The sequence below is a fragment of the Dromaius novaehollandiae genome, chromosome 17 (assembly GCF_036370855.1).
Source record: "Dromaius novaehollandiae isolate bDroNov1 chromosome 17, bDroNov1.hap1, whole genome shotgun sequence".
Classification (NCBI taxonomy): domain Eukaryota; kingdom Metazoa; phylum Chordata; class Aves; order Casuariiformes; family Dromaiidae; genus Dromaius; species Dromaius novaehollandiae.
The window spans coordinates 12844678-12862175 of NC_088114.1; the positions used below are offsets into that span (position 1 = coordinate 12844678).

The 17498-nt window shown below is 47.4% G+C and overlaps 1 protein-coding gene across 5 annotated transcripts in view; it reads right to left on the bottom strand.

Moving 5' to 3' along the window:
• Positions 1-292: 292 nt before the first annotated feature.
• Positions 293-17498, bottom strand: part of LIMK2 (LIM domain kinase 2) — a 33577-nt gene continuing 16371 nt past the window's right edge. For all 5 annotated transcript variants that reach the window (XM_026119116.2, XM_064522253.1, XM_026119118.2 and 2 more), the window contains 14 exons: positions 15928-16063; positions 14561-14670; positions 14114-14302; positions 13534-13639; positions 12439-12635; positions 11564-11750; positions 9039-9125; positions 8138-8269; positions 7795-7851; positions 7541-7606; positions 6530-6704; positions 5003-5058; positions 2881-3038; positions 293-2317 (listed from right to left, as the gene is read on the bottom strand). In XM_026119116.2, the coding sequence (XP_025974901.1) occupies positions 2161-2317; positions 2881-3038; positions 5003-5058; positions 6530-6704; positions 7541-7606; positions 7795-7851; positions 8138-8269; positions 9039-9125; positions 11564-11750; positions 12439-12635; positions 13534-13639; positions 14114-14302; positions 14561-14670; positions 15928-16063 (1813 nt within the window). In that variant the 3' untranslated portion in view covers positions 293-2160. The remainder of the gene's footprint in view (positions 2318-2880; positions 3039-5002; positions 5059-6529; positions 6705-7540; positions 7607-7794; positions 7852-8137; positions 8270-9038; positions 9126-11563; positions 11751-12438; positions 12636-13533; positions 13640-14113; positions 14303-14560; positions 14671-15927; positions 16064-17498) is intronic.

Sequence of the window (17498 nt, forward strand, 5' to 3'; positions counted from 1 at the left end):
AAGCAGCTGGGCCACTGGAGAGAGGCTTAAGTCTACTCTTAAGTTTGCTTTTTTTAACAGCTTCTTCCCTTTCCACCACTCCAGCTAAATAGTGCTGTAGAGCATTTGCACTACATCAGTGCTACAAAGCTTCTGTGCAGTCTTGTAAAAGTGGCAGCCCTTTGGCTCAAAAAAGTGAGTTCTTGGATCTTATCTGATCTCTGCAGCTCTGACATTACTGTTTTGATACAGCACTAGAAACCCCAAGAAAGCTACAACTTCCTGCTTTACCTACCACAAAGAAAACACAGTCTTGTTTCCATAGCATACATTTATTGCTTTTAATTTAGTTAGAACATGGAGCTGTGCAAATCACAGTTCATAAACCCCACCCACACATCACCCAGGGCTCTCCCCTTCAGGGATCCCCTCACAAACCAGCCTGGGAGGGGGAAAGACAGGGCAAGTCCTATAGTAATACTGAATCCACTGGATCCAGTTTAGGGAGGCTCTCCCACTGACTCACAGCACAAGGAGTCCCCAGTGTTTCTAAAACACCACTACACAAACTAAAAACACCCCCCTCACACACACCTTTTGTCAGGTGATGGCTGATCCCATGTCATTTCACACAGTACTTTAAATTCATGGGTAGGGGGAAGAAGTCAAAGTAACAGCAAAGACGTAACACCCATTCCCCACCATTCAATACAGAAGGGGGGGCAGGAAAGGAGCACACAAAATCCAGTTAAACCATGAGGTTTGTGGAACTTAAGAGCAGGACTTGAGCCAGCTTTTTGTTTGGTTCTGCCAACCCCATGTGCTACTGCAGAAGTAGTTTATTTCTCCTCCTCCCCCAGGACAGGTGGTGGTGAGTGCTGGAAGACAATACCCCTGCTGACTCCCAGCCCTTTCTTCTCCCCAAAAGCAGGGCACAACCCTGAAGAAAGTTTCTGCTTGGAGACTCAGCTCAGGTGCTGCAGCAGCAGCTGCAAAAAAGGGACCTTCAAAGGAAGTAACTCACACAGCCTGCAGGGAAGGATGAGGCAATGGCAACCGAATTACTAGTTCTCGAGCTGCCACTCCCAGGAGAATGGGACACTCTCCAGCACTTTCCTGTTCACCACCAAGTCCATCCTTGAAGTAAGTGGGTGCATACCCCTTTACCATCATGCACACATGAAGTCTGAGCAATTTCAGACCTCAAGGGGGATTCTTCAGCTTTCTGAAGAGCACCATCTGCCACCCTTTCGGTCACCTCATCTCCACAGGCCAAGGGCTCCAGCAGCCTTAGTTCCCCAGGGACATACACAGCCAGTGCAGTTCCACATATTCAGGTTCAAATCCTCTCATCTGGATTAAGGTCCTTGGGCAGGCAGACTCATTGTGCAGGCTCAGGGTCTGAAGATGCTCAAGTGGTTCATTTGTTGCCTGCCTGGTTCACCATCAGGAGAGGCAAGCAGAGCTCAACCTTAGTGTTTCTGGACAGGCTTTTGGAGGTATTCAGAGATAGAGAAAGAAAAAAAAAAAAAAAACCACACACACACAAAAATCATACACACTTCCCCACAGACAAGATGTTTCAGGAGAGCTGCCCAGTTCCTGGGGCCTTTCACTCCCTCCCCTGACACACACACACACTAGAGGCCAAAATCTTAATAGGCAGTTCTGGAAAACACACACATGAACACACACACTGTCCTGGTGCGGTCTGTTGCCGGGTGCCTGATTTCCCCAGCTTTCGGAGCAGAGTAGTCAGTCTGGGAGAAGCAGTTTCAGAAGTGCTGGTCTTTACCAGGAGTCTCCTAAAGCAATTCCCTCCCTGGCAGACAGGCCAGGATGGCTTCACAGCTTGCAGCCAAGTTCTAAGGCACCACAGTAAAGAAGCCTGAAAGGGCCAGAGAAACACATTTCTCAAGCCAGAAAAATAGTGTTGAGCAGCTTTCCTAGGTGCAGTTGGCAGGAAACAGCCCTCTTCTCTTCTGAAGCATGCCACAAATCCACAGTGAATCAGGAGGTCCAAGAGGGGGGGCAAGTGTGTTGGATGTGGGGGGGAGAAGCAATGCAGCAAACGCACAGCGTGGTGCCCCATTAATGCCCTGGAAGTGGCTGAAGTGCATCTCCCTCCCTGTCGCTCATCTCAGCTCCCACAGGAGTGGTGCAGGCAGTAGGACGGACTGACTAGGTTGCGTTCTCAGGTAGCTTGTCACGGCTCAGTCCATACTGCACGCTCACGTTGTGGTCCAACTCTTCCAGCTCAGATGGGAGGGGGATGGCCAGTTCTCCCAGGAAGAGAGAGAGCGCTTCAAAGCAATCTTCCAGCTTGGAAAAAGTGGGCCTAGAAGGAGAAATGAGTAGATGTGAGTGGGGAAGAAGAGGAAGAACAGCATCTGGAATAGCTGGGTCAGGTGTCTATCCAGGCTACTGTCCCCTGCAGAGAGGTGTGAGCTTCCCCATTTAGTTTCAGAGACTGCAGAGATCACATCTATCTGGGGTTATCAGTTTTTACAGGTGATGACGAGGGAGGCCTGGCCCTTTTTGAACCCACCTGGCATCAATACTGTTTTGAAGCTACAAGTTTCACAACTGAAATCACATGTGGAATATTCACACTTCAGACCTGCTGCCAAGGACTGCCCCTGCTTTTCATACATGAGAAACTGAACAATCACTTCCTCCTTACCATCTCCATCTCAGACACTGGTTCAGAGGTCTGTCGTAGACAGAAGTCTCTTCCAAGCTGTTGAGTCCTTAGTCTCCCTTCACATGGAAGCTTCTGAGCATTCCCACAGAAGGTAGGAATACAACCCTCTTCCATCCTCTGTGCTGAGCAATCCTTCCACCAAGGACGTAAGGACACATCCTTCAGGTTTACAGGGAGCCCTCCTGCCCAAAACCTACCTGCTCTCTGGTTCCAGTCTGCAGCAAATGGCAGCCAGAGGAAAGAAGGCTGGAGGACAGTCAGCAGGAACAAACTTCTCCCAGAACAACTTGACGTTAAGGCCAAAATCCAGTGTGCGTGGGAGGCAGTCTGGATCAGCATACACCTGGCCTATGATCTAGTGGGAGAGGAGAGGAATGCTTAAGTACAGCAACAGTCCTGGAGAGTTAACAAGCAGGAGACTCCATCATCAGGCAGGGGCTTCTTCAAAGTATTAGGGCAAAAGGGAAAGAGCAGAAATATTGGCACTGCATGAGTCCCTCCTGTCTAGGGGGGCTAGCTGCACAATGGAGCAAGCAAGGCACTGAATGCAGACAAACTTCATGTGAAATTTTTGCAAGACCTGGCAACATGGCTGCTGTTGTGGAGGGAGGCCCAGCCACCTTCTCTTTCTCCCCAGGGTTTTCTGCTGGAAGGTACACCACAATGTGCATCTCCCAGAGAGCTGCACAGCATCTACCTGCTGGGCCAGCTACTCTACTGTCTGCTGCTGGGGACAACGCAGCCCCTCCCGATCGCAGGTAACTGACACAACCTGCATCACCGTTCCTTCCCTCCCCCTCCCACACAATCTTACTATATCACCAGCAAAGCTCTATCTTACAGAGCTTGTGAACCATGCTGTGAAGGCAACAGCACCACAAACTGAGCTCTCTGCTACCAGCAAACTCAACCCACCCACAGCCAGAAAGGAGAGGCAGGAAAGAAGAACAACCATAACAAACGCTCAGGGCTTGCAGAGCCAGGAGAGGAAAAGGATGGGTGGAACAGAGAGAGCCTGCCCCAGTGCTCAGAAAGTCCCAGTATTCAACACATTCCATTGAGGTGCACTCACCAAGTCCAGCACTAGGTGCCATCAAGCAAAGCTCAGAAGTGCCAGACAGACATGAGGGGTAGGAAGAGACAAGAACCCTCAGCAGGCAGCTGTAGGGTAATCTGGACCAAGAGAAGGTCAGCATTGCTACAGTCTCTCACATGCAGAAAAGTATCAGGTTTAAAGTCTCATCAGGTATCATGAAAAGGGTGTTCTTATTTATAAACACCCCAGCTTTCCTATGCCAATAACTCAGCAGGACAACCAGGTCCTGTAACTAGACAGTGGAACACCCATTATGTATTTTGGCAGAGTTATTTCCTTATCTGTTTTGAGTACACTACTGTTTTTTAGCATCTTTATTTTGGTGACAAGGGAAATGCTTATCTGCCACTATCCCTTTGTCTTTTTTCTAGATGAAACAATTTTTTTAATCTGTCATACAGATTTTTCAAGTTCCCAAATCCATCACTCACCAACCACAACATTCCCTAAGAGGAGGGCCCAGTTTAAATAGAGCTCCAGATGAGGCCACAAAGATTTATACTGAGGTATTTTCTTCATGTGCTTCATCCGAGCATGGAGGAAGAAACCATGCTGGTCTCCCCTCACATTCCTGAAACTGCTGTGTTATCTGTACACATAGCAACCTTAAAAAGCCACAAGGTATTTTCATTTTAAAAGGTGTATACGACAGTAGAAATGCACAGGAAGGGTAGGGTGTTCTTCGCTCTGCAGACAGAAAAGCCTGATACAGCAATAAGATCATGCATCAGCTCAGAGATATACTAAGCCTACAGACTTCAGGGTGAAAGCTTCATTAATCAACCTGCAAAGAGATTTCAACTTTGAAATCATCTGCCATCCAGGATGGAAACTCTGAATCTGTTGAGATAGTTACACAGCTGATTGTTCTTTTACTGAGGCGATAGGAAAAAACACTCAAGTTTTAAAGAGCAACTCCTCTGGCCAAACGGCCCCCAGGGCTCAGTCAGAACCAGCTGGACTTCTTTACAGCTTCTTTCAGTCCAGAAGATTCATGATTTCTTTCAGTCCAGGAGGAAACTCTCTGGGACCAAAAAGTTACAAGACAGGCATCTTCCTTGAGGGAGCAGAGACGGAGTGAGCTTGTTTGTACTCCAGCCTAACTCATTGTTAAGTCCCAGGCCGCAGACCCAGCCACTGGGAGCTGTCTGATGCAACGCGTGGCGGAGATGACAATGGGGAAGGAGAAGCACAAAGGTATCACATAACGACCTAAGCCTTACCTCACAGAGAACAATCCCAAATGAGAAGATATCCACAGTCTCATCATAGCTCTGTCCTGCAGGAAACATGAAATGCAGCTCTGTGAGACAGTTCCCCATCCAGCTATTCCAGGACCTGCTAGCATTGTCCCAGGCTTGACCTCCAAAGCTTAACTAAGCCTATTCCCATGAGGGCCCTATGAACAGAAGATATAGCAGGGCTTAAATCTGGGCTGGGTCAGTTGCCCCAGGATGGGAAATGATGTATGTATACCAATTGCATCTTCCCCCACACAACCACCACGTATTTTAACCCTGCTTCTTACTTCTACATGGGAAAGCCTCATGTGTCAGAGGTTTGAGCAAATTCTAAGGACACCTCTGGAAAGCTTTTGCCCAGTCCCATTGATTGCTGTTCTGGTGCCTCTCTACAGTGCGTGTGAGTTGTTGTTTGGCTTCCCTGGCAGTCAGCAAGTGCCCAGTCCCTGCTGCAGTGACTGCAGAGGTAATAAATTACACACTAGCAGCACTTTGAATCTGGGAAAGCAGACTGGCTCCTGCAGGCTATTCTCCATTTACAGACACTCCCCCTCCCCAGCCAATACTGGAATAATGGCTAGGAGTACAGAGCAGTGAATCTGGTAAACAGCCTTGCCTCGAGAGGTGATGTCAGACTGCACTCTTGCTGTTCTGACAAATGCCAGGTCTGAGGCAGCCTCTGAGAAGCAGGCTCAGACTCCAGCAGGGGCCTGCAGGCCTTGAGAAGGAGAATGGAGCAGCATACAAGAAAGCAACTCAGAGAAGGGTTGAGTATGGGGGAGAAGATCCATGTCCTCCCTTCCCTGGTGGACTAAGTCTAACCAGTTAGACAATGTCACAGCCAGCCCAACTGCCCAGCCTTGTCAGAAGACCTGTTCATCAGGAGAAAATTGTGCCCATTGTTTCACCCTTACCTCAACTCCTGCAGAGGCAGTTTTTCCCCTGAGGGACATGGTTCATCCCTAATGCAATTGATTGTTGCATGCCAAAAATAGATTTCCAGTGCCCTCAGACACTCCTGACCCTGAGGCTCCAGCAAACCTGGTAGCAGATGGCTTCTCCCTGGATCTATGCAACAGCACACCTAAGCTTCATCCTGGAGTTCAATAACTCCCTGCCTCACAAAGGGCAGTCATAAAGCACAAGGCTATTACAGAAATTGACTTCAGGTTCATCCTTGTTTCAAGCCTCTCTTTCTTCCCCAGACCATAGCAAGTTTAGGTCTACCTGGGCCATGGCCAGTTTAGGTCTATCGCTCTCCTGAGGAGTCCTGCTGCCTGCTAGAAAGATTGCCTCTGCTGGTACAAAGGCTTATCGGGGCAGGTACAGCAAGAGGAAGTGCAGCTGGGGCACTTCTGTGTACAAATAAGCTCACATATTAGCAGGTCTAAAACCATACGCTCTAATAGGTTTGACTGTTAATAAGGGATAGGAGCTTTCGGTAATCCTGTCATCCCTATACCTTGTCGCAGGCTGGCTCCTCATCTGCATCTGGTATCAGTATCTTACCATTTAACATCTCTGGGGCCATCCAGTATGGGTTCCCAACCACCGTGTAGCGCTTTTTCCTGTCACTCTTGCGCAGCGTTCGCTTCTTGGCGGAAGGCTTCTCCAAGGTGGGCTTTTTCCTCTCCTCCACAATCAGCCGAGACAGACCAAAGTCAGCCACCACCACCGTCTTATCCTACACAAGGAATTTAGTACAAGCCACTGGTTCCTCTCAGTTCCTTTCAGGAGCAAAAAGGCTGCAATTCCTATTCACTACTGACTATACTAAAAGGGCTACTGGCAAAGTTTCTTGCAGCCAGATGAGTACAGCAAGCCTATTTGGACAGGTGTAGGACACCCACTTCACAATCCCAACTTGTCATTTTCTCTCTTCATTGTCTAATTTCTTCCTGTGTGGTCATCAACACTAATCCCATTAACCTGGCTACACTTGCCAGAGCAAGCTTGGACTTTTCTTTTCAGATCTTCCTATTCCACCTGGCTGGAAATTAACTGAGACTTTGAGCTGGGTCATCTGAAGCCTAGATACCAATCTCATTCCAGCCAAGTGACCAGAGGCAGGACTTGAGGAAATGAAGCTACACAAAAATCTTCTGACCTAGCACTTCAAAAAGAGGGAGCACGGACAAGTGCATACATACCCACACACTTTTCTGAATCTTGAGTGGCAGTAAAAAAAGTCTGCAAGTGGTTAAAAGAACAGAATAAGCTGTAGAGAACAGTTCATAGTTGAGATAAGGAATATAGCTGATCTAATTCTCATAATATGACTGTTAACGGGAGATGCTACCACAGGAAAGAAGGTGAGAGAGCAAGATGGAGAAATGGTGAAAACAAGATCAAATTGGAATATCCTATGTGAAGAGGAAGCTCTGTAGTTAAAAGGTGCCCTGAGATCAGTTCCACATCCTGACAAGAGAGGGCTCCAAACTGAACATTACGTGGAGAAAACCAGAGAAGGAAGAGGCTGAGGAAGGAAGCAGCATGCTGTGGGGGAGAGGTGCAGCTCACCAACTTGATTAGGCAGTTATGTGAATTCAGGTCTCTGTGAATGATGCACATGGAGTGCAAGTAGGCCTGGAACAGAGGGAGAGAACTTGGCGTCAGGGGGTCCCAGACAAGAACCTTCGCATCTACAGCCCTCAGCACAAACCCAGTTCCTAGCAGCCAGGGAACATCCCCAAGCCCTCACACACCACACTGCTGAAGCAGCTAACCCTGGCCCTGGAGGTTTGCTCTGTGATGGAAGGGGCAGTCTGACTCACCATTCCAGAGGCAATTCCTTTGGCAAAGCTGACCTTCTGCTGCCAGGGAAATGGGTCCTGAAAGACAAGTCCTCAACAGTCAGGGGATATCTTACCAGCCAGGTGGTGACAGCTATTCCTTCTTAGCAGAGACTCTTACAGCAGTCAGAGAGAGATGATACAGCCCCAAGAAGGCAGCACCTCCACACTCCAGGCCCCCTATAGCTAGGGGAAGCTTTTCCATGAAGCTCCACAGGAGAAGACTAGCAACAAACACCATAAGGTGGACACAACCACAAGGCAGTGACAACCTCATCCCAGAGGGAGCAGAGGTCTACCAGACTCCCTCTCAGTACACACTCACCGCGTTGCGGAGGAAGTCCTTCAGGGTGCCCCCCTCGATGTACTCAGTGAGGAGATTCAGCTTCTTGTCCTTGTACAGTACTCCGATAAACTTCAGCACATTGGGGTGATCCAGGCTGCGCATCACTTTCACCTGGAAAGCAGAGATATCCCAACCCCAAAGAAGAGAATGGAACAAGTCCTGACAAATCTTCTGTGGTGACATTCATACTGCTCCTGCCCCAGAGGGGAGCACTCCAGTCCTGGAGGTTACCTCAAGTGATCACAGACTACACTCAAACCTCAACCTTAAGGCAGTCAATTACCTGTTGCCTCTTCATTTCCATATTGTGTGATTAGCCTGATCTTAGCCTTTAAGGAGACAGCCCTTAGGTTTGGCCAACTTTTAAGACACAATTGCTCTCCAGAGCAGCTAGCTGTTCTGTACTGCATGAGTCAGGGTGAGAAGAGCAGCACGGGGTGCTCAGGGATCCCTTTAAGCTAAGTCTGACTTCAATAAACATGGTAAGTGGCCACCAAGAAAACGGTTTAGCTTAATTACAGCAGAAGCCTTAAACATTGCATGGATATTGGCCCTCACCATGTGTATTTGTCCACAAGGCTCAAGGGATAAATCCTGTATATATTCACACAGCTCAATTTGCCTTAGACTCAGAATGCTTTTTATCATTGAAAAATTAATGAACTGGGAGCTGATGCCATGTCTATTGCTCAGTTTAGGTGAGTCACATTTCACTGCAGCAAGCATTCAGCTAGAGTCAGGCTTTTCCCAGTGTGACGTCTCCCTCCTCACTGCCTGATTCTTGCCAGGGTGCTGGCATGATCGCTCTCCCACTGGAGAAGAGAGGGAAAAATTAACACCATGCTATTAGCTCCGAAACTTCTTGAAATCTTGCTCCTACCTCTGTCAAGAAAGTCTTCTGTGTTTCCTCATCACAGCGAATCAGCTCCTTCATCACCATCACCTTTCCTGTTGCTTTGTGAGTCACCTGGTGGAAACAGACACCACAAATACAGGGAAGGTCTCAAATACATAGCTCCAATGCTCTTGCAATTCTTCTGAAAAAGAGGGTAACAGCTCCCTCCATCCAGAGAGGGATGTAGATGGGAGAAGATTCACAGCCCAGGGAGCTGCAGAAAACAACATAAAATTTCTCCTTTCAGAATTCAGCAAGGAATCTGTAAGTGAGACAAAAGCTACCTAAAGCTGACAGAAAGTCATACCAGGAGATCAGCAGCATCCCAAGTACCAGAGCTGAAGGTTCCATTTTAGGTAGCACGGGGCTGAGCGTGCACACAGGCCATCGAAGCCTCTGAAGGCATCAGTTCCATACTTGTGCAAGCCTTGAGTTCCCTTACAGAAAGGGTTTTCTCAACATAATGCTCACATTTTGTACACAGACCCTAACAGTTATGTTCTGTATCAGCAAAGGCACCAACGTTCATTTGCATTAGAAATCAAACCAAACAACCCAGAACTACATTTTAACGTGCTTTGGTGCCACGGGGACTTTGGAGCCTGCTAGCCTCTGATAAGCTTATCAAACTGACTCTCATGCAAGCTGAGCTGGGATGAGCAGGCTATTCAGTTAAGACAGGAAGCAGTTGTCTTTCCATGCTCCTTGGGAGTAGGGTATTGCTACCTGCAAGGAAGGTCCCAGAATGGTGGCCAACACCCAGAAATCCACCATAAACATCAGACAGTACACCTTCCAGCTCTTAAACGTGAAAGCATTTCTAGTTCCTCAAGAGCTGTTTGCCCTTATCCAACCAGCTCCTGGCATTTTGCTGTGTTCTGGAGGCTTCTTTTAACCAGATCTCTCCTCATTCCCACAACCCATGGAAGCAAGGTAAAGGGGCCAAATTCCAATGAGCAGGCTTTCCTGGAAATCCTCTCCCCCTTCATTTGTTTAGCTTGGACAGCTCAGTCTATCTAAGATCCTTCGATAATTAAACAAGCACCTTCTCTCTAGGAACAGAAAGGAACTATTCTGACCAGATACAAAACTTGTTGCATCAAAAACATTCAATCTGAAGCTAAAGAAAGTTGTTATTTCTTTTTGCTCCACACCTTTTAAAATAAAAAGCCTTTCAGAATACCTCCAGATCTGCAACTCAGAACAGAGGACTGAGTTATGGTATTTAGGAAACTGGTGAGCTCTTGCAAAAATTGTGGCATATCAGTGCTGTTTGGAACCATTGGATTTAGCAAGGTGGAATATCAATGCATGGAATGACAGAATAACACAAGAGAAGCAAGAGTATGATATTCTTCTGCTCCGGTCTGGAACGAAGCATCCAAATTTAAATAGCCAGCCAGGGAACACTACACATTTCAGCAACATGGAAGCCAGGGACATTAATACCCAAAGAAAAAGGGAAGTGAAAAGACAAAGACAAGACAAGGCTAAGTGTAATTCTTAAGCTGACATACCAGCAAAACTGGAATAAGTGCCATCATTGAACCCCAAGAGGGGGATTTTAACTCCTAGAGCATGCACCAGAACAAGATGGCTATCAGGCAATTTGAGTGGAAAAAAAATGCCTTTGTGCCATTAACTGTGTGAACACAGATGACAAAAGCATGCGACAGAGGAAAGGTTCTGCTTACCTGGACCTGCTATTTCTCTATGAGCAGAGGAGAAGAGAAATATGCTCATTAGTATAGATCAAAAGCATCAGGTTTGTAGTATTGTCTCACCAACTCTCATGGAAGCATGAGATGGATATGGTGGCTGGACACCTGAAGTTTACGCAGGTATAAGGAGAGAGGTCCCATAGCATGGCAAATGGCAATCAGAGGAGCTCACACCACCTTTGGTAAGGCAGAGGAAGCTGCTCCCTGATGCTATTAGAGATGCCAGGATAAGAGCTCCTGCAGCACCCTCAGTCAAGACCAGAGAGTTTAAGTATAAGACAGCAGAACTGCTATTAAAGGAGATTTTAATTCTGAGAGTCACGCAAGCCCTGACAGCTACCACCATACTGGCAAACCCATTTAGGCTCTGCTGGGTGTTCACAGATGGTCACTACATCCTCCACACACTCCTGAATGTCAGGCTGATCCCACACTAGGGGCAGTGAGAAGTGCTGAACAGAAGGATTCTTGTAAGAGCAAGTTTCCCATTACCCCCACCTCACCCAGATGGTGGCTGCGACACAGGCACTCTGGAGCTCTAAATCTAACCCAGGAGACTGGTGTGCATGGACAAGGCTGGCATTCAAAAGGGACACAGTCAAACCCATCTACTGCCAGAGACACTCAGAGACAGGGAACGAGACAGAAATGGATCTCACTGAGTGAACCAGGTGAGTTCCCAAACTGATCACTATCAGCAGGGCAATGAAAGGCCACTAACACAGTGATAAAGCCTCCAGTGATACACAAACACTGGTGATGTGATTAATGTTTGGGGAGCTCCCTCACCTTGATTGCTTGCCCAAAAAATCCTTTTCCTAGTACTTCGCCATGAATCAGGTCGCAGGGTCGGAAGATCTGCTGAGAGCAGCTAGAAGAGGAACGCAGGGATTCAGAGCGACTGATGTCACGGCTCAGAAGGAGTGGTTCCTTTGGAGAACTGGGACCAGGAGACTTAGAAATGCTGTTACTTCGCCTAGAAAGCAAAGGAGACAGGAAGATCAGGGAAGCTGTTAGGAAGCTTTCGGTTCAACATATATTATCATTAGCTCCTAAGGAACCAGTTTCCAAAGGTGCTTCAGTATTCATATCTCAAAAGCCAGACACACTCCGAGCACCATGGAAGCTCTTTACAAATCCCCAGTAGCTTCCAAGCCAGAGCTGCCTAACAACAACACATCTTCTGCCCTGTCAGTCAGAGGGGGAGTTCCTGAGAAGGAAGAAGCTGTGAAGAGGCAGCTCTTGCTAGCTCTAAACAAAAGTTAAAACATTGTGAAATGACTGAATGAGCAACTGAGGGCCCCAGTGTTAGACAAGATTTTTCCCAAAGCTGAAATCCCAGCTCTCATCTTCCCCCAGCCATACAAGGATGGTAAAAATCTGACCTTTCCATTTGCTAGCTATAAAACTAAGCAACTTTTCTAGCTTAAAGGTAGAGGTCCTTATTTTTATTAATGAAAGATTGCCAGCCTGGAAGGGAATGGAGAGCATACATGACAACAGCAGGACCAAGAGCTCTCCACCTCTTTGCCAGTGGTTTACACCACAGATTAGTCACGTCTCTGCAGTCATCTGCAATCACAGGGCCCAGGCACAGAGCAGCCTAGCCAGGTAGCACAGGGCCAAGCCAAGCTAGGTCAGATGCAGCGCTTCCAAGTCTCTACCTGAGGGAGCGCCGGCGGAGCGTTCCTTCCAGATTTTCCTTGATGTCCAGTGGAGAGATGGAGTGGGAGGAGATAGGAGGTTTTATGTGGGTGGGAAGCCGGGAGTCCAAACGAAGTCTGTCTAAGCGCTGCGAGACAGGGTCATGCTCTATCAGCAGTTGAAGCGTCTGGCTTGTCTTGCGAATCAAGTCTTCCACCTGAAATCAAACCAAAGGACAGGATGATAGCAAATAGGAGGAACATGAATGACAACAGATAGGAGACACAGCAGAATGCCCCTCGGGATTCAGAGTAGCGAGTTCAGTGAGATCACTCCATAGTTGTGGTTTAGTTGCGCACACCACAGCTGTCTACCAGACAAGTCAAGCTAGCTAAACAGAAGTTCCTCATCCTATCCAGATTCTCTTCTGTTCTGGTCAGCTACAAGAGACCAAACCCTTTTTTCTGAGAAGTGGCCAAAAGCTACATGAATTTCCATCCTGAACAGTACTGGGAAAAACAACTTTGCAAAAGAATCATTAAGCTACACAGAGATTTATCCGAGAGACATCAGCTGTGCTCCTGACATCCTCCTCAACACCAACAGTAAATAAAAACCTTGGGTAGTGAAGGCGATGGTGGTCTCACTATACCATTGCAGCATCACTTGATATCTATATAAAGCATTTACTTGTAAATACAGACACCAAATACATTTTTTTGCAATGTGAAACTCATCCCTAGGGTCAGCTGAGCCTCTGTCTATTCATAGTTGCCTCTAAAGGGATCAGAGCAGCACACTTCGCTGGCAACACACAGATAGTCTTCGCAGCCCCTCTGTTCTTAGATGTCAGAGCTCCACACCTTCCTTATCACCTTTCTTCGCCTTTGAATGCCATGAATTCAGAACTGCATCCCAGCTGCCTTTCCATCTGCTACATTTCCCTCCTCAACTGGAAGGGAGCAAGCTTATCTTCATACTAGCAGTAGGAATGAACACGAGTGCTACGGATCTACACATAGACACTATAAGCAGGGTGAGAGAACAGTGCCAAGAGATAGAAAAATTGTACAAAGGTAGATGAGAAAGATGCTTCGGGACAGAACTCTACCCACCTCCTCCACCTGTAACGTACGAATAGGAGCTCCGTTAATCTCCAGGATACGATCCGCAGGGTGGATGGCATTTCGGACATCTGGGCTGATGTGCATCCTGTTAACTCTAAACATGGGAAAGGGAGGGGAGAAAGAAATGGAGGGAAAAAGTCAGCTTAGCCTGTTTTCTCAAAGGCCATTTGGTCTCTGATGCTTCCCTTCCTACTGGTATTTTGAGATAAAGCAATGCTAATCTACGAAGACAGTGAGCTACCATTAGAGCAAGTGGTTAGGTCTGAGCTGATTTGGGGAGGGCTTTTCATGTGTCCAATGGCAAAAATCGCTAGTTCATTACAATTTCCTAAATGTTGCATGTTCATTGAAGGAGACATCACCGAGAAAAAAAAGCTACCATTTAAAGTCACCACAAGAGCAGAATGGAGACCAAACACAGATGGCTATTGGCTTCTGTATGCTCCTGTTGCACTGAGACAGATTCCCGTAGTAGTTAAAGCAGCTGGCAGGACAGCAGCAGAAGTGGAAGTTTTACCAGCTCCCTCTGCAGAGGGAGGTACCTAGCACGCAGCCTTGTCGTACTCACTCTTTCACCTGGACTCCCGTGGCATAGCTGGAGCAGCCACCTTCAACAGACACGGAGAACCCCCTCTTGCCATCAGTGGCTGCCGGCATGGAGATGAGGGTCAGCGTATAGGGCAGCTGCTCACGCAGAGACTCAGTTGAGTGTTTTTCTATCATCGGTGTCAGCACAATCTGGTTATGGCATTTTCCACTAAAAGAAGCAAAGAAAGTCACCGTGGCAGTGTCCCATCTCTCCCTGCCAAACCCACATATCTAAGTTCTCTTGCTGACCCTAAGCTATAATTTTTAGTGCTCACCCCCCTCCCCCAAAAGGGAGCTTCCTAGAGTTCCTTATTGTAGCATTCAGCTGAACCACCCTGAGCCAGCTGACAGACCAGGGAATGTGGCTTACACGTACAGCCAGGTGCAACACACATTTTCAGTGACGAAGTGTACAGCTGCATCTTACCAGTAGAGACTGGAATGTTGCACAAGTGCGTAAGTGTCCCCATCTTCAATGATCACTTTGCAGCTCATACAAGCAAAGCACTCGGGATGATACTTGTATTCGCCTGCCACCTGCACAGACAGAAAGGGAAGCAAAGCAGCTTAGTAGGGCAAAATCCATCAGGGGATGCAGACGGGGCTTCCCTCTTATTAGCATGTTCATCCAGATCAAGGCCAAGTAGTAGAGAGTTTTACTAGAGAGTAATATTAGCCCATTCTACTCTTCCTGAACCCCATCCTTGGCACCTTGGTCACAAAACTTCTCTGAAACAAACATCAACATGTGAAGCAAAGCTTGTGCCCCAGGAACCTCTGCTATATTTGGCAGCTGCTCAGCTATCAAAAATACTACTCTGCTGCAGCTTAGTAAACAAGATATTAAACCTTCCTGTTCAGTTGCTCTTGGCACAATAACTAATGTTATGCCTGAATTAGTAAAGCTGAAAGGGCTTTTTTTTTTTTCTTTTTTCTTTTTTCTTTGGCAGACAGGCAACATACAAATTCAGATACTTTACCAGCCAGCTGACAGGAAAAAAAACCAAAAACCTGAAACTGAGGCAATAGAATACCTTTAAAGAACATTTGGAATCATTGATCCGGTCTGTTGTCCTTACAAAACTTCCCCTATTGACAGTATTTTGTAAAGACTTCCACAGGCAATGAGAAACTGTCTGTGCTCTTCTCAGTACTTCCCTTTGAGGTAGCAAACCTGTTACTGAGTACCATGCTGCTTTTATTTAGGCATAAATAACGGTTACTTTCATTCTTGACAGTTTTAAAGGTTAAGTTTTTGGCAAGGAGGGGAACATTCAGGTGAACCCCATCCGTGCAGGTGGAAATCAATGCTTCAAGCAAGCAGGACTAACACTACTTCAAGACAATTCTGGCCAGAAAGCCACTGTGGCCATGGCCCAGATGGGACTTGGATGGCAACCTTCCCCAAAGCCAGAACCAGCACTGCTGCTTCTCCTGAGCTGAGGTAGGACTCCACAGGGAGACGGAGAACCACTGCATGGAGGGGCTGAGGCACCGCGCTACAGAAGCTGAACAGAAGTCCCCTCAGTCACCTTCCTATTTCTCATGCCTGTGCATTTCAGGGCCACACTCCCATCACCTATATATCCTCACAACTCCCTCCTTTAAGAGCTGTCCCCCTTCAAAATAAATCTATACCTCAAAGGTGGACAAAAAAGGCTAATTTTTAATCTCTTACACAAAAGCTGAGTAGCAAGTAGAATATTAACATGAGGTTTTTTTGGTTATCTGAGTAGCTAGGAGAACTCCCAGCTGAGGACAAGAAATTGAGGGCAAGCATGTCAGAGTCCTTACCATCACGGGTCCAGTCATCAGCAGAGAGCAGCCATGGCAAGATTCCCCAAACTTCCCCCAGTAGTCTTTGTGACAGTACAGCTTCCCGTCTTTCTCATAGTACCAGTTAGTGAGGGGATCCTGACATTCAGAGCACCTTGAAGGAAAAAGGAACAAGGTTCCAGTTAGCAACAAGTCACAAACCAACAGAAAAGGTTCTCTCGCGCGTAGACAAAACCGACATCGCCGCCGCAGCTTGCTCCGAGCTGTTCTAGTTACAGATGTACCAAATCCATTTCCCAATGCATGTTCAACTGAAGACTGGCACCAAAACCAGGGTTTGTAAGGAGAGGTCGTATCAGCCACCACAGTTGGAAAAGACAAGTTTTCAGACATATGAAATTTCAGATAGGTCTCACTCATTTCTTAAAATACATCAGTTGGTTTAAGGTATTACCTTGCCTTAAAAATTTTGTTTCTCTTTGCAAATGGCAAGACCCACCTCTGCTTTCCTCCTCCTTTCTTTGCGGATGCAAGCTCTGATTTGCAGAGTATTCCAGCACATGGACAGCTTCCCTACCTTTCTACTTAGTGTTTCTATAGCATCATGCCATCTTGTGGCAGAGCACTTGTCTCCTCAGCCTGAAGTAGGAGGGAAAACAACAGAGAGCCTGGATCCACATCCCTATGCAAGGCAAAGCCAGCTTTGCACCAGCCATTAGGAGAAGACCCTCTAATTTTCTATAGATAGCCCTCTCCCAAAAGGTCAGCTGCAACATTATCCTTTTGAGGAAGAGCTTTCAAAGCAGCTCGCCCTTACAGCTCCACATACTTCATTCATCCACCATTTAACTGTGATGAAAGTCTCCCACCTCTCTCCATCTATCTCTCTCCCCCTCCTTCTGCTCAGGACAGAGCGTGCACGCACACACACTCAACCCCTCACACACCCAAGTACTTCTCTAACTTCAGGAAGGGAGCCTCAAAACCCTTCAGACATCAGTGTTTGCCCTCTTTTCAACAAGCAACCATTATTAATCCTTTATCTACAAAAAGCAAAGGAAGAGATGCAGCAATGCTATTGCAGATACCATTTTAGCAAGGCAAAAGCAGAACCCAGATCTTCAGGCTTCCTGGACACACATCACCCTGCCTTAACAGGACACCCTGGGCAAGGGAGTTTACCTTCTTCAAGTTTGCCACACAGAGGTGCGACCTAATAGAGAGATAAGGCAGAGGCAGGACTACACCCCCTTGGCAGCTGCATCACTACCAATCATTCCACTAGCCCCGGGCAGCACGTAGGCAGACTTCACCAGGAAAAATAGCCTGGTAGAGGCCATCTCTGAGCGCAGAACCAAAGGCAGGTTAGTCACCATTAACCATGCTTCAAAGAACACCTAGAGGACCTACGTCTTTGTCAGCACAATGCTTTCCCAAAGGTGAAAGGAGGAGTTTCTCCTGCCCCCACCCCAACAGCTGGCTCAGCTACCGCACTGGGGGGAACCCGTCACGCTGCCGGGAGTTTTCGGCCAGGAGCGTGCCTCCCCAAACAGCAGGCCTCCCCACAGCACTGGGGGCAGCTAGTGGAG